Source organism: Aulonocara stuartgranti (genome assembly GCF_965226115.1).
Source record: "Aulonocara stuartgranti genome assembly, chromosome: 9".
In the NCBI taxonomy this organism is placed as follows: domain Eukaryota; kingdom Metazoa; phylum Chordata; class Actinopteri; order Cichliformes; family Cichlidae; genus Aulonocara; species Aulonocara stuartgranti.
In genome coordinates this window covers 33,616,588-33,639,087 of record NC_138960.1, presented here as the reverse complement: position 1 = coordinate 33,639,087, position 22,500 = coordinate 33,616,588, and the positions used below count along the sequence as shown (strand labels likewise).

Below are 22,500 nucleotides of genomic sequence, written 5' to 3'. Positions count from 1 at the left end.
AATGACTACCGACAAGTTGCTCTAACACCTGTTATAATGAAGTGCTTCGAGAAACTAGTCCGATGTCACAAAATGTCCTGCTTGCCACCCACACTTGACCCGCTCCAGTTTGCATACAGAGCTAACAGATCAACTGAAGATGCCATCGCTACAACGCTCCACACCACCATCTCTCACCTGGAAGTGCAGGGCCTTTACGCCAGGCTGCTCTTTGTTGACTTTAGCTCTGCTTTCAATACAATACTTCCAGACAGACTAATAGTTAAACTGCTGGAAATTGGACTTCCTGCTACCACCTGCCGCTGGATCAGAGACTTCCTCTCAGATCGTGTACAGAGAGTTAGGGTGGGGCCTCATCTTTTCTCAGCCCTCAGCCTCAACACCGGCTCTCAACAAGGCTGTGTACTGAGTCCCCTACTGTACACACATGACTGTGTTACACATTCACAGCACATTTCTGTGCTTTCTTTCAGTGCTCCCCCCCCCCTCCCCCCCCCCCCCGAGATGTAATATGCTTTGAATTCTAGCCAATCATTTTACCTTTGCGAGCGTAGTAGGCGGGCACAGGTACGTACGTTCTTTTAGAGCAGAGCTACAGATTAAAAATGCCCAAGGCGAAGCGGTCAAAAGTCTGGCTGTACTTCACAGCAAAAGATGCAAACTCAGCAGCCTGCAACAAGTGCTTCAAGCTGACACTGTGCAAAGGAGGTAACTCCTCGAATCTGATGAAACACCTGGTGACGTATAGCATTTTGTTAAAAGCCGAGAAATGCACCGTATTTGATAGCTTGCTGCGAGACCTCACACCGAGCACATCTACTGTGGGTGTGGTGCCTGTTATCGGACCCGGAGTTAGCAACATCCCCAAAAACCCGAAGAGGAGAGTCCTGGCCCCTAGCCCTGCCAGTGTAGCAGAAATGATGAGGATGATGATGCAGCAGCAGCCATTCTTCTCTGCGTGAGTAGCTTAATGTTGTTCGTGTGTAATTTACGTTGAGTAGGCTAACCACGTTATTACATTAATGCATGTAAGGTGAACTAGCAAACATCATCATAGCTACATGCAGCTGTCTTCTTGTTTGATGGCAGATACTCCCTTCACCCTGGCCAAAAAGGCTAAAATGACCAAAGAAAAAGTGGAAAACAGTTAAACATGAGAGGTTTTTGGACAAAGTTTGTGTTTTTTTCTCCATTGATTATGCACAACTTCCAGCCGAAAGTGATACTATTTATGCCCCATATCTGCAGAAAAGGTTAACATTGTTATCTTTTCACAAACCACCCCCCCCCCCCCAGCTAAACGTGAGAGTTTTTTGGACAAATTGTGTGTTCTCCATTATTTAAGCACCGGCACTGTTTCAAAAGTACCGGTTTGGTACTGGTATCGGATTAAACCAAAACGATACCCATCCCTACTCCCTGTCCAAGATGTGTACATCCTCATCCTTGAAAGAGTGTCCACTGGCCTGTAGGTGTAAATAGACCAGAGGTTGTTTGGTTTCCCCGATGTATAAATCCTGGCAGTCCTCCTGGCACTTACCAGCGTACACTATGTTACTCTGTTTGTGTCGGGGGACCCGATCCTTGGGGTGGACCAATTTTTTGTGCAGCGTGTTTGGGGTTTAAAAGCCACAGAGACCCGGTGTTTAGAAAAAATGTGTCTCAACTGCTCCAATCCTCCTGACACATATGGGATCACTACAGGTTTTCGCTTAGGCAGCGGTTGTCCTTCTCTCCTGGATCAGCTGGAGCTTTCTTTAGGTGCTTTTCCAGCTTTGACAAAAGTCCAGCTGGGATAAATACATTTAGTCAGTCAAACCTTAAATACTGATCCGTATGTGTAGGTTTACGGTACACGTCAGCTTTTAGATGTCCCCCATACTGATGGAAGCTGGCGTGCACCGTAAACCTACACATACGGATCAATATTTAAGGTTTGACTCTCATCATCCACTGGAGCACAAACTGGGTGTCATTAGGACGCTACAACACAGAGCGAACACCATCCCCACTGACACAGCGGCCAGCTGCATTTATTGCATTGAAATGCAGCCAAAGCCGCGGAGTCAAGGAGGCCATTTATGTGAAAAGGGAAAGACCATCTCTGAATCGAGGAGGGGGCCTAACGGTACATCTTTCCCCATCTTACAATGCTGTGATTTCAGCCATTCCACAATTCTCTGTGAACGGTACTCATGGCTCGGTACTCTTTGATCAGTGGGTTTTGGTCAGTGGTTGTTGATCAATGGTCATGAGAATTTGCATAATCATGATTAAGGAACTGACCTCCCAGCCCATTTGTTCCTTCAGTGGGCTGGTTTCAGTCATTATGCAAATGTACTGTTTATAAGATTGGGGAAACCTGCAGTCAGCTGAGACTGAAGAAGTCATTTGGATGAGTGATGAAACGTTTGTTCCACAAAACGCTACGTCCAGATGAACAGAATCAACTGTTGGAGATACACACTTCTCAGTTACTCATTATATATGCTCTGGTATTGATTACTTTCTTATGAATGTAGTGAACAGGCATCAGAACAATTAGTCTTCTACCAACACAGCAGATGTCTCTGACCATAAGACAATCCATTTATCCAGGAGTAAAATGACTGATCATGAGTATACTAAACAATGAAAGTATTATTAAAAGACACTAGGAGAGAAATCATTGGATATTTACAAGAGAATAAGAATAGCCTGGTTGAGCCCACTTTAGTTTGGGATGCAGTCAAGGTGATAATGAGAGGCTGGAGTATGATGAATGTCGCGAGAGAGGTGATATCCCAAGTGAAAGAAGTTAAACAACAGATCTAAAGAACAGACCCAATATTATGTCACAGAGCTTGTTAATGATATTAATTTATCTTCCACATAAGTAAATCCTAAAAAGTTTATCTGAACGTAGTGTTTTCAGCGGTAGAAACATTTAATCTCTCATCTAAGTGACTTCAGTCTCAGCTGAACAATATTCTGTGAGGTCAGTTCCTTGATCATTAATATGCAAATTATCATGTCCATTGATCAACAACGACTGATCTCATAAATGACTGTTTTATTTTCTCCCTCAAGCCTCCTTTCTACAACAGTCTTTTTACATATCCTCTCAGTACGCATTATTTTATTTCCTCCTCTGTCTTACCTGACATCAACAGGTTCCCATACCTTAGAATTCTTGCTTGTTTGACATTTCCTATCATCTTTTTCAGTTCTCTTGATACCACAATTGGACTTAATCGTATGTTCTCATTCTTCTTCTTCTTAAGGTTCAATATTAATTTGAATTCCTCTCTTACTATTTGAAGCACTCGCTTCATTTGAACCAATTTCCCCTATCGCCCGTTTCCAACTTAGCGTTCCAACCAGACTTTCATTGTCGTCAATTCATTCATTGTAGTCCAGTCAAAGGCCAGCTTATGCTAACTGCTGTCTACCTTCTTCCTCCAAAATTAAGCCAGCCTCCACGAGAGCTTCTCTAGCTAGGTAGGTCACATCTGCTTCCAGCATCTCACCCTGGTAGAAACTCCGTGATGAAGCTGCAACTCTTTCCAAACACAGGAAACAGATCAGGGAGCAGAGACCCACGTGGTTCACGCTGATCTCAGCTACGATCCAGGAGACAAGGGTGCGCAGATCGATGCAGATACCGATCCAAATATTTGTAGAGGAACCAGAGGAAAAGGCAATGGTGACTGAAAGAATTGTGACTGGAATTCTTTGTGTTTCTTCAAGCATTTTCACCTATAATTTGAGGGACTTCTTCAGTTCTGAGACCAATTGATGGAGATCCCAGATTTTACGCTATAGTACAAGCGTTTCCTTTGGAGAGTCATTTACCAAAGTTGAAAGAGTAACCTTTATGTCACGGCTGGGGGCAGTCGTGTGGTGTATTGAAAAAAGGATCCAAAATGCAGGTACTGGCTGGGGTGCGAGTGAGTTTTTATTTACAGCGGTGAGAAGGTGACAAAACAGGAAGAGCAGAGCAGGGAGTAAACAAACCTAAACTGGGAAAACTAAAGAACAAAACTTAAAGCAGACACTCACGGGAGGAGGAGTAAAATGAACAAAGAGAGATGGCAGAGAGACGCAGAATGAATACCGGGTAACAGAATAATGCAGACTGACATGGAACTAAACAGACGACGTGACAGAGCACAGGAAAACACAGGGCTTAAATACACGGGGAGTAATCAGGGAATGGGCCACAGGAGGGAGACACAGCTGGGAGCAATTAGGCTAACGAGACAGGGGAGAGGTAAAACTGAACACACTGACATGAGACATGAACTTTCAGAATAAAACAGGAAACTAACAGACACAGAGAACCAGACAGGACACTGAACTTGACAGGCAGACTCATGAGCAGACACAATAACACCATGGACAGACAGAGGGAACACAGAGAAGGGAGCAGCCAGGCAAAGAACAGAAACCTAACAAATGGCAAAATCACAACAGAATACATACTCGGAATGAACAAAAGCATAAGGAAACACAAAACACTGAGTCCTCAGACTCAGGACCATGACACTTTATCCTTCAAGAAAAAACAAAAAGAAGAAAAAAAAACCCTCCACACTGCACAATAAGAATATAGAAACTGATTTATTCATTTGACTACTGAAAAAATGTTTTAAAGGTTTTCTTTAGCATCTTTATCACTGTCAGCTTTGCAGTTCTTTTGCTGACAGAGACATCACTCATGTCCCTCACACTAAACAATTAAAGAACCAATTAGAAATAAGCCCTGAGCTGACAAACAACAGTCCTCTGAGAACTTTAATCTCTAACAGTTCTTTGATGCTTTATCCAAATTTTCTAAAAATACTTTACCCTCTGCAGGCCAACACTGTATATATGAATGTGTTCTTTGCTTGATTAAATAAAGCATAAATAGACTCACTGCTCCACCTTGTGGTATAAATTTCTTTATAAATTATTGCATTGAAATGCAGCCAAAGCCAATTCAGATTCAAACAGAATTTTAAACAGTAAAATAGAAATAAAGACTTCAAAAACAATGAAAATATAAAACTAGAAAAATATTGAACTTATTAGATTATTGCAGTGTTCTTCTTTAAACATGAAGTTTGAACTTTTGCTGTAATAGTAACTGGATGTAAAATATATTTCTATAGATTTATATTACAAGCACTACTGCTAAACACTATTGTTTCCTGAAGGAAAATTATTTGAATGTAAGAGGGATAACATTTTAGAGCAATAAAATTTCCCACGCGTGGGACAAATAAAGGTTATCTTATCTTATTTATGCAAAATTAAAAGAAGGAAAATTGATGTGCATATCTTTACTTACACCTTCCCAAATTAAACATTCAGGATTACTTCCTGCAGGTCCAGAAATCAAAGCTACATCATCAGATCCAAGTCTGACATCAGCTGACACTTTTTGCAGCAGATTCCAGCTGAACTCTGTGGAGCCTGATCTGATTTTAAGTCTGACCCAGAAACCAGAAGAGGATCTTCAGATTCATTGTGATCCAGAGATGGGAGTGATTTCATGATGACGCTGATGTTTGCACAGAGCAGATAATGAAGTGAACGTTTTTACACATTGGTAACAGTGAAAGAGTTTATTTGAAACGTGGGATCGTTTGTGATCGGAGTATGTAGTGAGATTCCTAAAACTCTTGTCACACTGGTCACAGCTGAAGTTCTCTTCCATGTGTCTATTTTCATGTTTGTTACGAGACCCTGGATGTGAAAAGCTTCTGTCACAGTGTCTGCACTTGTATGGTTTCTCTCCTGTGTGGACTCGTTTATGACATTTAAGCTCACCTGCAGTGGTGAAGGATGACCCACATTGGTCGCAGATGTGCTTTTTAACACCACTGTGGAAGAGTTCGTGTTTTTTTAAATCACCTAACGTGGGGAAGCCTTTCCCACATTCTTTGCAGTAGTTCATTTTGTCTCCAGTGTGTCTACGTTGATGTATTTTTAGGTTTCGTTGCAGAGTGAAAGTTTTTCCACAAAGGTCACATCGAAAGTCTTTCCCACCACCACAGTGACGACAGGGTTGAGAACTGGATCCATCTGTGTCGCTCTGCTTCTAAACAAAGACACAAAGACAGAGTAAGTCAGGGAATTCCTTCAACTTTATCATCCTGAACGTTGCCTGAAATAAAGAGCATCTCTGCCAACGTCCAATTACATTTCTTCTGTTTACATTATAACACTCAGCTTACTGGGCTACAATAACTGTCTTTGATGTAGAGGAACAGCAACAAGCACTGGTACCCTGGCTGCAAACAGAGGCTCACCATACTTTGAGGAAATGTAAGTAAAACCTATAGACTATTAAAAGTAATGCATTAAAGAATAAAGTTACATTGAAACCAAGCACCATTGTTTTTCTTCTGACATTACCAATAAATCTGATGTGTCACATGGCCCTCTTCCTATTGAAAAAACAAAAGTTGCATCCAAGATGGCCGACTTCTAAATAGCCACTATGGTCACCTCCCATCTTGATGAGTTTGCTCCCTCACATATACTAATATGCCACAAACAGGACTTTAATATCACCAACCATTCCCATGTTATTACGGTGTATCCATATAAATGGCCCACCCTGTCTTTACATGTAACATTGTTATGAAGAAAAAATGTCAAAAGCAACCACTGGCCCCCGTGCATCTTCACTTTATAAAATTTGGCCCTTTTTACAAAAAGTTTGGACACCTGTGCTGTGCATAAAGCAGGGGTGTCAAACGTACGGCCCCCGGGCCGGATCAGGCCCACAAACGGGTTTAAAACGGCCCGTGAGATGATTTTGTAAAGTATAAAAATGAGCAGCAATTTTTCAATAAAGAAGCTGCTGTTCCAATTGTGTCCATTGGATGGCGCAATAGCAATTGTGAGCTACTTTGTTTTGCCCGCGAAATTTAAACCTGATGTGCTTTGGCACCCTTATTGCCCCAATATGTCTCTGTCAAAAAAGAGAAAAGTGGATGCAGAGTGCAGAGTGTTCCAAGAAAAATGGTCATCCTCCTATTTATTCACAGAAGTGAATGGGAAAGCTGTATGTTTGGTGTGTTCCCAGCATGTTGCAGTGCTGAAAGAATATAACCTCCGTCGCCACTATGTGAGTCTTCATGCCGACAACTTTCAAGGACAGCGGAGAAGAGAGAAGGTGAATGAACTGTTGGCGGGTCTGAAGAAACAGCAGTCTGTGTTTACTCACAGCCGAGACATCAGTGATGCTGCAGTGAAAGCTAGCTACCTCATTGCTAACGAAATTGCACTAGCTTCAAAACCATTTAGTGAGGGTGAATTTGTAAAAACATGTATGATGAAGGCATCGGAGATTGTGTGCCCTGAAAAGCGCCAGGCCTTTGCAAATATCAGCCTGACAAGAAACACAGTTGCCGACAGGGTTTCTGATCTTTCAGCGGATTTGGACAGCCAGTTGAAGCCAAAAATAAAGTCATTTATTGTGTTTTCAGTTGCAATTGATGAAGGCACGGACATTACAGATGTTGCACAACTGGCAATTTTCATCCGCGGAGTTGATGACACATTGACCGTCACCGAGGAGTTCGTGGAGTTGGTACCGATGACAGATACAACGACCGCAGCTGATATTTTCACTGCACTCGTCGGCGCGCTGGACAGGGTGGACTGGTCGCGCGCTGTTAGCCTGGCTACAGATGGTGCGCCCTCAAAGCAGGCGTTGTAAAAAAGTTCAGAGATAAAGTGCAATCTGCAAATGGAGGACGTGATTTTTGGACTTTTCACTGTATTTGGCACCAGGAGGCTTTGTGTTGCAAGTCACTGAAAATGGATAACGTCATGAAGGTGGTCATCCAAACTGTTAATTTCATCCGATCCAGAAGCCTCAATCACCGTCAGTTTGACAGTCTTCTCAGAGAGAAAGACCACATCTATGGCCTGCCATGCCACACTGAGGCAAGATGGTTGAGCCGAGGTGCTGTGCTGAGGCGCTTCTTTGATTTACGAGAAGAAATTGAACAGTTTATGGAAGAAAAGGGCAAACCAGTGTTAGAATTTCATTCCGCAGAATGGATGCAGCACCTTGCATTTATGGTGGATGTTACAGAGGACCTGAATAACTTGAACAAACAGCTGCACGTTGTCACGCAGTATTATGACAGCATACGTTCTTTCAAGTTGAAGCTGTTATTGTGGGAGACGCAGCTCGCTGGTGGTGATGCAGCTCACTTCCAAAGTGTGGCAGATATGAAGCGGTTTAAAGATAAAATAACGGGACTGTTACTAGTTTGAGCAACGATTTCAGATTTTTGGTGAACTGGAGAAAGACTTCAAAGGTTTTTGCTCGCTGTTCACCGTGAATCCCTTTGATCTGCCTGTCAGGATCCAACTTGAAATAATAGACTTGCAGTGTGACTCGGATTTGAAGGGCAAATTTGCCGCAGCTGGCTTGAACACATTCTATCAGAATCTCTTGCCAGGTTACCCCAACTTGACAGCCCTCACAGCAAAACTGTTGTGCATGTTCGGAACCACGTATCTTTGTGAGCAAGTTTTCTCTGTAGTGAGCATAAATAAAACAAAACTGCGCTCAAGGCTCACGCACAGGCACTCGAATCACATCCTGAAGTTAGCTGCCGCTCAGGATGTGAAGCCTGATATTGATGAGCTGGTGAAAGCTAAAAGATGCCAGGTATTAGGAGTCAAATAAACTATGCAACCCCACTGAAAGTGCTGCATGAGACACCCTGATGTAGTTCTGTGATCTGTGATATACTTCTGTGAATCACTGAGGCACTGTGTGCTTGTGTGTTCTTAGTCCTCAGAATTTTCAAATAACTTGAGGTGTTTTGTAATTAATAGCTATGTTGTGCCTGTACTATTTTGAACATACTGTCCGCAGGCTCTAGCTTTATTTTTATGTTGATCGTATTAAAACAAAGAAAACAATTTGAACTTGTTGTTTTTAAGTTAGTATATACAATGATTTTACCAGTCCGGCCCACTTGAGAATAGACTTTTCTCCATGTGGCCCCTGAACTAAAATGAGTTTGACACCCCTGGCATAAAGTTTTTATGTCCTGTTGAGATTTGAAAATTACAAATAATTTAAATAATGAATCAGAACAAGTGCAACTGTAAATCCTCAAATATGGATACAAAGTTACAGTAATGATTGTTCTTAGTTTGAAGACTTATTATGTTCTTTACTGACGTTTTCAAAATTCCAGTAGATGCCATTGAGTCCAGTAGAATTACTACATGCGAACATAATTTAATGAGCAGAGTTGATCCAAACAGTCAGTCTTAAATTAGAAGACAAGAATATAAATACATACCTCACAGTAACTGCACTTGCAGAGTTTCTTCCTGGTGTGGATCTGTTGGTGTTCTTTCAGGTAACGTGGAGATTTAAAAGTCTTCTCACACAGGTCACATTTATAAGGTCTCTCCTCAGTGTGGGTAAACTTGTGGTTTTGTAACCGTGCATGTGTTGTAAACAGTTTGCCACACTGATCACAGCACCAAACGTCATGTCCAGTGTGAATGCGGAGGTGTTTATTTCGGGTCTCTACACGACTGAAAGTTTTTCCACAAATGTCACAGCTGTATGCCTTAATTCCAGAGTGGGTAACCTGATGACACTGTAACTGGCTACTGCGAGCAAAAGTTTTACCACACTGATCACAGGTGAACGGTTTAACTCCACTGTGGACAAACTGGTGTGCTTTTAAGTTTCGAGGTTGGGCAAAAGATTTCCCACACAAGTCACAGGTGTATGCTTTAACTCCACTGTGGATGAGTTGGTGTGTTTTTAAGCTTCCAGTGTGGGCAAAAGATTTTCCACACAAGTCACAGTTGCATGCTTTAACTTCACTGTGGATGAGTTGGTGTCTTTTTAAGTTTCCAGGATCAGTAAAAGATCTTCCACACTCGTCACAGTTGTACACTTTAACTTCACTGTGGATGAGTTGGTGTGTTTTTAAGTTTCTAGGATCAGTAAAAGATCTTCCACACTCGTCACAGTTGTACACTTTAACTTCACTGTGGATGAGTTGGTGTGTTTTCAAGTGTTTAGAACAGGCAAAATCCTTCCCACACTCATCACAGCTGTATGTTTTCTCTCCCTTTCTTCTGTGAGGTTTGTCGGCCTCCTGAGAGCGCTGACTTCTCGCTCCATGTTGGTCCTGCAGTGACAGAGATACAAACAGAGGCAGTGAGTGAAATGCAGTCGTGGAACAAACTGAAACTCCATTAGTGGAATCAAAGATGTCAACAAACACATTGTAGGTGTGTTACCACCAGAGATGGGCAGTAACGCGTTACTTGTAACGAGTAAAGTAAGGGATTACTATTGCAAAAACGGTAATTAGATTACCGTTACTTTCCCGTAGGAACGCTGCGTTACTAAAACTGTGATTTTTTGCCAGAATGTCTCATGACAGTGACGTAAGCGAGTGCGACGTTCGTGGCAACAGCTGTGTGCAGATCAACAATGAATAATATATCGAGTGCGGGAGAGAGCATGAGTGTGCAGCGTTTAAAGTGTGGAAGTACTGACCTTACTTTGAGTTTGATTCCATAAAAAGTGACAAAAACATTAGCGTCCATCGTGCGTGGGAAGAAAACTTCTTTTTACAGCGAAAAAACCCCTAAACTTCCAAATAAGCACCGAGTGCACAACGACGTAATGGGAAACTCACAGAGAAACTCGCGGATTCTTCCACTGACCGCTGCGGCACACCGGCACCAGGGTAAACCTCCGCCTACCCCAGTCTTGCTATACAGGTGAAAATAGAGCAACAGGACCGCTGAGTCTTTGACTTTATTTATTTTCTGCTGTGTTTTACTTGCATCTATTTGAAAGAGTGAGTGTAAACAAAAAAAATATTTTATTTTATGTGCTGGAATGTGCAGAAAATAGGTTTAAATGTTAAACTAATTTATTCAAGTCAGAGAATGTTGCAGATAATTACATTTTTGCTTCATGCATAAAGTTAAAAGATTAAAACTAATAAAACAAGTTTTAAAAAGAGACTTTTCCATTTGATTACATTTTGTATGATGGATTATGCAGAAAAAGTAGAATTGGGCTGAAAGATCTATCGCTTTATCACCTCTTCAGGTTGTAAATCGTGTTTTTAAAAAGTAACTAAGTAACTAAGTAATTAATTACATTTGAAAATAAGTAATGAGTAAAGTAATGAGATTACTTTTTTGGGGAAGTAATCAGTAATTAGTTACTGATTACTTTTTTCAAGTAACTTGACCAACACTGGTTACTGCCACCTTCTGCTGATATTATCACATTACAATTATGAGCTACAATGAGAGTTGTAACCTGCACACAGTTTCAATAACAGAGATATTTTTGCTCACCTTTTGGGTTGAAGTCATTGTTTCCTCTGTAGTGGCTGAGCTGAGTCTAAATGGCTCGTCTCCTCCTGATGATCAGCTGGAACAAAAAATATATTTATATGTATTTCATCCTTGACCAAAAGAAGCTGAGATGGAAAGCTCAAATCCACTCAAACTAAATATCTTCAGTCAGTGTGTCAGCCTCCAGTTAACGACAGTGATGAGAAACTGCACTACTGAACCTCCACTGACTGAATAACTTTAGTTTGGTGCTTCATTTGAACCTCATAGATTTTATTAAACAAATTGGATAAAAACTTTGAAAAACTGAAGGTGAGCTGATAGTAAGAGGGTCATCATCTGACACTAGGGCTGCCACGATTAGTCGGCTAGTCACAATTACGTCGAAAATCAAAATCGTCGACGAGTCGTTTGAAGCTTTGTAAGATCCCAAAAGACGCAGGAATAAGTAGTAGGATTTAAGAGTGTAATAACGGACTGAAACAGAAGATGGCAACACTGCATGTACAAGGATGCCAGCTGCCGTTAAACCCCGAAAAAGAGGTAGCTCTGTCCCAGAATTCATAGCGCAGCCCAGCTCAGTTTCCAACAATGGCAAATATTACTCTTATTATTCTTTCTGGGTCACAAAATAAACGTTTAACATATTTTCAGGCGAGAATGTAGCTGTGGAAACCTCAAATATCTGCTCAGTTTATCAAGACACCACATGTTTTCAATAGCTAGCCGGGGGCAAGGCTCACTAGAGCCCGTGGGAACACCGGACTCCCGGCAAATCGTTTTCAAACCCACCGCCGTCTTTCGCTACTCAGGTTAAACATGATATATAAGTCACTTAGATAACTTAAACATGTTATTGTTTGGCTTTTTTTTAGTATTTTATTTGTTCCTGAGTAAATCGGTTTGGCTGAGATTAAAGTTATAGTTTTTACACAGCTGAATAAACGTCAAGCAGACAGCTGATTATCAGAAGTGTGAGATGCTCGAGAATATACTCCGGTGTCCCGTTATATTTTAGATAGCAAGGAGTTTATTAAACTTCACCGAAACAATCTGCAAATTTCATTAAAATTTGATAAACTATCATCTTGTCTTTATTTTTAGTTAGCACATACCTTAAACACTTAAAGCTGTAAGCTAATGATAGTTATATAAGAGCAGATGCTGCTGGTGCAATAAGCTCCACGTTTTACGTCCAATGGATGCATGATCTGATTAGTCGACTAATCGCAAAAATAATCGGTGACTAGTCGACTATCAAAATAATCGTTTGTGGCAGCCCTACCTGACATTACGTCAAGATTCTTAGAGCATGTCATGGTTCACTTGATCCCTGCAAGCAGTCACAAACTGAAACTCTCGAAAGCTTTTGTGAAGACACTGAAGCAGTGGACTGATGAGGCTGTGGAGAATCTGCAGGTGTGTCTGGACTGCACCGACTGGCAGGTTTTCAGGATTGTTATTAACAGTTTGGATTATTATAGAGATGCTGTGACGTCCTGTGACATCAGCTTCTGTGAGGAAGCTGCACAGCATCACACACCAGGGTGAGTTAGAATAATGGTCAGCCCTGGTTCTCTAATATATTCATTGGGCTATAAAGCTGAAGACATGATCACTTCAATGAACCTGACGGAGGTGAGTACCACACTCTCAAAAACAAACTTAAGGCACACTTTGTAGTCAGAAGAAACATTATCTTTTAAACGTGAAAAGTTCAACCGAAGGCAGCAAGAAGTGGGAGAGATGGCAGATCGGTTTATTACATCCCTATATGCCTTGGCGTAGCATTGTGACTACGGGGCGCTGTACAGTGAAATGATAATTGACAGACTCGCTGTCGGAATGAGAGACAAGAGGCTCTCGGAGGAACTGTAAGTGGATGCAGAGCTCATGTTAGAAAAAGCAGTGATAGGGATTCCCCAAAGTGAGCTTGTTAAGAAGCACCAGCATCTTCTTAAAAACAACTTCAAGCAGGAGAATCCTTGCAACGTGGACATCATTAGCAAAGATAAAACATTTCAAACCAGAACAGACTGTGCCACAAAACACAGAGAGGAACATGAAACATGACACAAGGCAATGCAATCGATGTGGAAAGACAACACCTCACAGCAAAAAGCTGTGCCCAGCCAAAGAGGTAGTCTGCAATCAGTGTAAAAAGAAAGGTCACTATGCAAGAGTGTGCAGGTCGGGGGCACTGGGAGAAATATGGGCAGCAGGTGGTGACATTGAAGAGAGGGAAGTAGCACAGTAGCATCTGATAGAACTGAGGATGCATGGATGACTAAAAAAAAAGTTAACAATATAGACCTGTTGGCTCAAAATTGACAAAAGAGCGGATGTAACAGTCTTGCCTGAAAGAAAAAAGCAGTTACAAAAGAAAGCAGTTAGCAGTTACAGAGAAATTTACAGCTAACCTGAGTACTCCGGGCAACACTACAATACTGTGTATGTAGTAGCAGACCTGACACAAGGGTTACTTAGCTGCCCAACAAGTGTAGAGCTTGGGTTAGTGGACAGAATAGAAGCAGCGTCACTCCCTTCAGCAGAGGCGGTAAAGCAGCAGTTTCTGAAGCTACTTAGCTGTTTAGGACAAATGGAGGGGGAATACAAAATTGAGCTTAAAGCAGATGCTAAGCCATTTATCTGTTGACCCCAAAAAGGGTCCCACTTCACTACTGCCTAAAATCAAAAAGGAGCTAGCTTGTATAGAAGAGTTAGGGGTAATCTCCAGAGTGTAGCAGTCTACTGGACTGCTGTGCAGGAATCTTTCCAGTACCCAAACCAAACAGAGAAGAAGTGTGTGTATTGACTTGACCAAACGTAACAATTCTGTGAAAAGAGAAAGACACATGTTGCAATCAGTATAGCACACCCTAGGACAGCTAGAAGGCGCAAAGTTCTTCTCAAAACTCGATGCTAACTCAGAATTGTGGAAAATACCTTTTTCCAAGCAGTCAGCTCTTTTCACAACCTTCATCACGCCATTTGGAAGGTATTGTTTCAATAGACTCTGTTTCAGCATATCTTCAGCTCCTGAGCATTTTCAAAAATGAATGTCTCAAGTCTTGGAGGGGCTGGACGAAGTTGTCTGCCAAATGGATGACATTTTGGACACACAGGCCCAGCACGACAAGAGACTAGTCGCAGTCCTTGTGTGGTTCACAAAAGCAGGTGTGACATTGAAAAGTGAGAAATGCGACTTTGCAAAAACCTTGATCAAGTTCCTTGGACAGATCATTGACAGTACAAGCGTCAAAGCAGACCCAGAAAAAGTGAACATGGTCAGCAACATGGAGGCTGATGTAAGTGGAGCGAGACAATTTCTGAAAATGGTTAATCATCAAGGCAATGTTTCCCCACCAAGCAGAAAAAACAGCTATTGAGAGAACTACGCCGTAGCAAAAAAGTACTGTTGGAGTGAGGCTCAACAAACAGTGTTTGACAGCATTAAGTCAGTACTGAGTACCTGGCAGTCTACAGTCCCAAAGCACAAACAACAGTATCAGCCTTAAGCATCCTCCTATGGACTGGGAGCAGTGCTACTTCAGAAACAAGAGGAAGACTCAACCAAGGTAGTGACCTTCACTTCAAAAGCATCAACCCCCACACAACAAAGATATACTCAAATAGAGAAGGAGGCATTAGCCGTTAGGGCTGCCAGGATTTGTCAACTAGTCACGATTACTTCGACTATTAAATTTGCTGACAACTAATTTAATAGTTGACGCATCCTTTGAAGCTTTGTAAGATCCTGAAAGACACAGGAATACGTAGGATTCAAGAGTGTACTAACGGACTGAAACAGAAGATGGCAGCACTGCATCTACAAGAATCCCAGTTGCCGTTAAACGCCAAAGAAGAAGAAGCAGTTTCCAGTATCGTAGGTGATAACAAAGGCTGTCCAAACTAGAAGACTTCTCCAAATGCAGTCGACAAATGCGTGCTTCATTTCACTAGATTTGAAGGATGGGTCAGGTGTATTCTTCGTGACCAACCTATCCCAGAATTCATAGCGTGGCTCAGCCAATTCCAGTTTTCAACTATGGTGGCAGCTACTTAGTTTTAATTGTGTGAATGCCACACGGCATTCACACAATTAAAACAGCAGAAGTGCAAATGCCGTGAGGCATTCACACGATTGTGTTCCTGTTTCTCTTTATTCTTTCTTGTGTGAATGCAGCAGCTTTCAGAAAAAATCAGCTTCTACGCAGTGTTTTTTCAGCGGTTTCTCCTTCTTCTGCTGTTTTCAGATTCCACTACACGGCATTCACACTGGATTTTCGCAGGAAATGCAACTTTTCTAGTTCTACCTTATTCTAGTTGCTCAGACATTTGCTGGTTAACTACTCCCTCAGTTTTCATCTGATTTTCACCATTCACACTTTAAACTGTTCTGCTCCTTCTGCTAATGCCTGCTATATCTTTTGGTGCACATAACTTTTATACTTTGAGATATTAAGCTTTTTGTGCAATTTTTTGGCCCACTTTGCTGAATGAGACCACATTATCAGTGTGATCACCAGTTTTTCTTGCACAAGTATTTGGCCCCTTGAACTTTGACCCATTTTGTCCAATTACAGCCACAAACATGAATCAATTTTATTGGAATTCCACATGAAAGGCCAATACAAAGTGGTGCACTTGTGAGAAGTGGAACAAAAATCATACATGATTCCAAACATTTTTTTTTTTTTTTTTTTTACAAATAAATAACTGCAAAGTGGGGTGTGCGTAATTATTCAGCCCCCTGAGTCAATACTTTGTAGAACCACCTTTTGCTGCAATTACAGTTGCCAGTCTTTTAGGGTATGTCTCTACCAGCTTTGCACATCTAGAGACAGAAATCCTTGCCCATTCTTCTTTGCAAAACAGCTCCAGCTCAGTCAGATTAGATGGACAGTGTTTGTGAACAGCTGTTTTCAGATCTTGCCACAGATTGTCGATTGGATTTAGATCTGGACTTTGACTGGGCCATCCTAACACATGGATAGGTTTTGTTTTAAACCATTCCATTGTTGCCCTGGCTTTATGTATAGGGTGGGTGCCCTGCTGGAAGGTGAACCTCCACCCCAGTCTCAAGTCTTTTGCAGACTCCAAGAGGTTTTCTTTCAAGATTGCTCTGTATTTGGCTCCATCCATTTCCCCATCAACTCTGACCAGCTTCCCTGTCCTTGCTAAAGAGAAGCACCCCCAGAGCATGATGCTGCCTCAGCATATTTGACAGTGGGGATGGTGTGTTGAGAGTGATGTGCAGTGTTAGTTTTCAGCCACACAGTGTTTTGCATTTTGGCCTAATCTTTTTGTATAACTGGAAAATGCCAAGTATGGACAGTTGTTGTGAGATACCAAATCTCCTTTTCAAAACACTGAAAATTACCTCCATTATATTTTCCCACCAATTCCGAAGTCCCGAACAGCTCCATAAGATATGTAAAATCGAAACATTTTGACCATCACATCTCCAACATTCGTCCGTAGAGGCCAGGTTCCATTTATACAATTGTTGCGGTGTTCGATGCCACCAATGGATTATTTTAAGTTGAATAAATCTACTGCCTGTTTCTTTATAACTAGTATTAACAATTTGAAAACATGAATCCCATTCAACTGAAGATATGGCCAATGCCATGTCCTGGGCCCAGTAGCCCTTAACTTTAAGGAGAGGGTCAGCCGACCGTTCTTGCGATAAATGATAAATCTTAGAGGTAATGGTCTTGAGAGCAGGACTTCCACAGGGCTGCCCACAGGACAGGTTCCCAACCACTTTGATAATGAACTATGTATTTGGACATATCTCCAGAATTGATTACGCTGCAACTTATATAATTCCACAATTTTATCAAAGCTTAAAAAACATTTAGTCCCACAATCAAATAAATCTGATACATTAAGGATGCCTGCCTTACACCACTGTAACCAGTCAACCGATGTCCCTCCAATTAAAATTATTTTATTTCCCCATAAGGATGCCGAAGGAGATTTAATAAAGTCCCAGCGACCCACCCTATGTAATTTACACCACAATGTCTTTGCATTTGCAATTATAGGATGGGTACGTTTATGACTGGTATCAAACAGCTCCTTCCAAGGAGAAATACCGCCATTAACTTCCGTCTCCATATGGGACCAGATGGGTTTAACTGGTGCAGTAGGGTAACCAAGCTCTACGTCGTTTCACATTCATCACCCAATAATACCACTGGAAATTAGGCAATGAAAAACCTCCTTGTTTTGTACTCGCTTGAAGTTTCTTAATACTTAAACGATGTGGTGAGCTACCCCAAAGAAACTGCCGAATCAAAAAATCTAGATCTTTGAAATACTTATCTGGAATGTGTAATGGAATATTGGATAAAATATAAAAGATCATGGGTGCAGTCATCATCTTAATACAACTCATTTTACCACATATTGTGAGACGTATTCCGGACCATCTACCAAATTCCATTTTTATTCTTTCAAACATTGGCTCCATATTTGCTCAGACCATCTTAGTGTAATCTGAGGTCATTTGTATCCCCAAATACCTCAAACCATTCACAGACCACCCAAACTCCCACTGTTTAAATAAAGTATGAGGGCAGTGTCCTGACATAGGCATTGCCTCTGATTTATCCCAGTTGACGCAATACCCTGAAAGCAGCGTAAAGCTTTCTATACATTCTAATAGGGCTGGAATTGACTTCCCAGACTGGGTCATAAGTAACAACATATCATCTGCAGTGTTGGTCAAGTTACTTGAAAAAAGTAATCAGTAACTAATTACTGATTACTTCCCAAAAAAGTAATCCCGTTACTTTACTGATTACTTATTTTCAAAAGTAATTAATTACTTAGTTACTTTTTAAAAACACGATTTACAACCTGAAGAGGTGATAAAGCGATAGATCTTTCAGCCCAATTCTACTTTTTCTACATAATCCATCATACAAAATGTAATCAAATGGAAAAGTCTCTTTTTAAAACTTGTTTTATCAGTTTTAATCTTTTAACTTTATGCATCAAGCAAAAATTTAATTATATGCAACATTCTCTGACTGGAAGAAATTTTTTTTAATATTTAAACCTATTTTCTGCACATTCCAGCACATAAAATAAAATTTTTTTTGTGTTTACACTCAGTCTTTCAAATAGATGCAAGTAAAACACAGCAGAAAATAAATAAAGTCAAAGACTCAGCGGTCCTGTTGCTCTATTTTCACCTGTATAGCAGGACTGGGGTAGGCGGAGGTGTGCTCTGGTGCAGGTGTGCCGCGGTCAGTGGAAGAATCCGCGAGTTTCTCTGTGAGTTTCCCATTACGTCGTTGTGCACTCGGTGCTTGTTTGGAAGTCTAGGGCTTTTTTTCGCTGTAAAAAGAATTTTTCTTCCCACGCACGATGGACGCTAATGTTTTTGTCACTTTTTATGGAATCAAACTCAAAGTAAGGTCAGTACTTCCACGCTTTAAACGCTGCACACTCATACTCTCTCCCGCACTCGATATATTATTCATTGTTGATCTGCACACAGCTGTTGCCACGAAGGACAGGTATGTGCATTATGCAGGACATCGTTGTTTTAACAACCCTGAAAATGGCAAAGAGACACGTTTATTAAGCACAGTTTAAACTGAAGGCCATCAGCTACGCGGAGGAACATGGAAATCGAGCAGCCGCGAGAGAATTTAAGATTAACGAATCGATGGTTCGCAAATGGAGGAAGCTAGAAAACAAGCTCCGGCAGGTCAAGAAAACGCAGCTGAGTTTCCGTGGACATAAGGCGAGGTGGCCCGAGTTGGAAGAAAGACTCGAGCGGTGGATCATCGAGCAAAGAACGAGCGGGAGAAGCGTTTCGACGGTCACCATTCGGCTAAAAGCAGTTTCACTAGCTGAAGAGATGAACATTGAACATTTCCAAGGAGGTCCGTCTTGGTGCTTTCGTTTTATGAAACGGTGCCATTTTTCCATCCGGACCAGGACTACGGTAGCGCAGCAACTTCCAGCGGATTATAAGGAAAAGCTGGCCATCTTCCGCTCCTACTGCAGCAAACACGTCGGCGACAAAAACATCCAGCCCAGCCACATCACTAACATGGACGAGGTCCCGCTCACTTTTGACATCCCGGTGAGTCACACTGTGGAGAAGAAGGGGACCAGCACGGTAGCGATACGCACAACGGGGCACGAAAAGTCTTCTTTTACTGTTGTGCTTGGCTGCCATGCTAATGGACAGAAACTGCCGCCTATGGTGATTTTTAAGCGAAAGACTTTGCCTAAAGAGAAGTTTCCAGCAGGAATCATCATTAAGGCAAATGAAAAGGGCTGGATGGATGAGGAAACGATGAAAGACTGGCTGAGGGAGGTGTATGTAAGGAGACCAGGTGGTTTTTTCCACGCATCACCATCGCTCTTAATCTGTGACTCTATGCGTGCCCATCTCACAGCCGATGTGAAAAAACTAGTGAAACAAATGAACTGTGAGCTTGCTGTCATTCCGGGAGGCCTGACAAAGGAACTCCAGCCGCTGGACATCGGTGTGAACTGCCCGTTCAAAGTAAGGCTGCGAGTGGCCTGGGAGCGATGGATGACCGATGGAGACCACAGTTTCACCAAGAGTGGAAGGCAGCGCCGGGCGAGTTACGCCACAATTTGCCAATGGATTGTAGATGCTTGGGCTAACATGTCTGCTGGCACTGTTGTTCGAGCTTTCGCAAAAGCCGGCATCGTTTCCGAGGAGCCGCACGGCACGGAAAGTGACTCTGACGGTGAAGAAAGTGAACCTGGCATGTTTGATGGAGATTTAGCGCAGCTGTTAAATTCAGACACAGAGGATGAGGACTTCGATGGGTTTGATTGATGATAAAAATGTGAGTACCAAACTTTGTTTTGCTCCTGCTTTATTTTTAAATACGCACACTTGTATGCTTGTGTGTTGTTGATGATGACGATTACCGGTAATAGAAATGTGAGTAAGGTACCGAACTCAGGTTTGCTCCCGCTTTATTTTTAAATACGCATACGGTACTTGTATGCGCCCTATAATCCAGTGCGCCTTATGTGTGTGTTAAATACAGTAATGGCACACATAACTGAGACTGCGCCTTTTAGTACAGTGCGTCTTATGGTCATGAAAATACGGTAATGAGGTTCTCTTTCACCATCTCACATGTCATACACACAGCAACTGCAGACGTGCTGCCCAGAGTGCCAGAAAGAGCAGTTTCTAACACGACATTAAGAGATGAAATGGACTTGTATGCACATCAGGCCTTCCTGAAATAGAGGACAGACAACAACAAATAAGACAGCAGCAACACAGAGATGAAACAATAAAACATGTCCAACTCTACTGCAAAATCTTTTTGACTGGAGTAACAGCCAGTATTTGGTTGTAGTGGACTATTTCTCAAGATACACAGAAATACCTGAGCTGTCTTCTAACACATCAGCAGCAATGATTGAACACTTAAAGTCCGTATTGGCACGCCACAGCATACCAACATAATTAAAGTCAGATAATGGCCCACAATTCTCCTCAGAACTCTTCCCAACGTTTGCTCTAGAGTGGGGCTTTGCCCACACCGCTTCCAGCCTGAGATTCCCTCAGAGAAACGGTGAGACTGAAAGAGAAATGAGAACAGTAAAAAGCCTTCTACAGAAAGCAGACCCATCTCTCACCATCATGGCATATTGCACCACACCACTTGCCAATGGACATAGCCCTGCAGAGATTCTAATGGGGAGGAAACTTCGTACCACAGCCCCTATACTTCCATCCTGCCTCAAACCAGGCAGGATAAACATCACTATGCTGAGAGACATAAAAAAGAAAAAAAGAGAGAGAGATAGAAACAGTGGAAATGGTTCAACAACAGAGAGCACAAGACCTCACTGGACTACAACCAGGAGATCAAGTTTGGATCTGGGACATGAAAGAAAACGGGACAATATAAAGCAGAGCGGAATTCTCCACGATATTATCTCATTGAGACAATCCCCCACCCACCCAAGTCTCATATACCACCAAGTAACCAAACTACGGAAAGAAGATATCCTAGAAGCCAAATCACAACAACAGTCGCCTTGAGGATTTGGTGCTATATAAAAAAAAATATAAATATAACTGAATTGAATACTCAGAGGAGGGGTGTTATGGTAGGGACTAATTAAATGTTCATGCAGCACCGTCTGGTGTTTTGTGTTGTGGCCTGCCAATAAAGGGACTCACTATGTTAAGACAGAGCTGTCCTTGTCTCATTAATACTGCTGCTATTATAAACCCCAGATCTACAAAAACAACGTGTTCATCCACAGCAGCTGGACAATAAAGTTATAGTGACCCTGATACTGCAGCAGATCGCTCTGGTTTCCTGTCATCACTTCAAATAGAAATGAGGCTGTAGAGGTTTGGTGCAGGCAGAAAAACAGCTGCAGGGACAATGAAAATACTTTTCTGCTCCAACTTCTCCCAGCATGCTGAGCTAATGATTAGTTGGTGTTTTTCTCCAAACACTCTCTCACTCTTCTCTCAACGTGTTCACAATAAACTGTGAACAGACACCGAGGAGAGCAGCAGAAGACCTCATTCAGGAGCTAAACTCAACATGAACTGAACTCACAGTAAAGTTAGCTCGGTGCTTACCTTTAGATGAGCCCACAAACCGAGAGAAACTCCGCGATGAAGCTGCAACTCTTTCCAAACACAGGAAACAGATCAGGGAGCAGAGACCCACGTGGTTCACGCTGATCTCAGCTACGATCCAGGGGACAAGGGTGGGCAGATCGATGCAGATATCGATCAGGACGTTGGTAGTGGTTTATGATCGATACTTTAGTTCGTTTCTCTCCTCTAAGTTCACTACTTTACTCCCGTTTCATGACAAAGGAGCTCTCTCTGCTCGACTCCTCTCGTGCACACACACTTTGCTCCGCCCTCTTCTCTTCTTCTTTGTGTTTAACGGCGGTTGGCAACCAACGTAAAGGAGCATTACCGCCTCCTACTGTTCCGGAGTATGGGTCAGACAGTGAGTTTACAATTTGTATCCAAAAATAAATAAATAAATAAATAAATTTCCCAATTCCCCGCTCCTTCAATCTATTCTGCAGAACTGACCTCTCCACATCATAACCCTTACACCGCAGTATTACATGCTCTACTGTCTCCAT

The 22,500-nt window shown here is 42.0% G+C and overlaps 1 protein-coding gene across 1 annotated transcript; it reads right to left on the bottom strand.

Moving 5' to 3' along the window:
- Positions 1-3,919: 3,919 nt before the first annotated feature.
- Positions 3,920-22,266, bottom strand: LOC309714147 (uncharacterized protein). The gene is made up of 4 exons (XM_082546369.1): positions 21,977-22,266; positions 11,350-11,425; positions 9,309-10,157; positions 3,920-6,067 (listed from the first exon to the last, which is right to left on the bottom strand). Exons 2-4 carry the CDS (start codon positions 11,365-11,367, stop codon positions 5,489-5,491), a joined length of 1,446 nt encoding a protein of 481 aa, XP_082402495.1. The 5' UTR covers positions 11,368-11,425; positions 21,977-22,266; the 3' UTR covers positions 3,920-5,488.
- Positions 22,267-22,500: the final 234 nt, after the last annotated feature.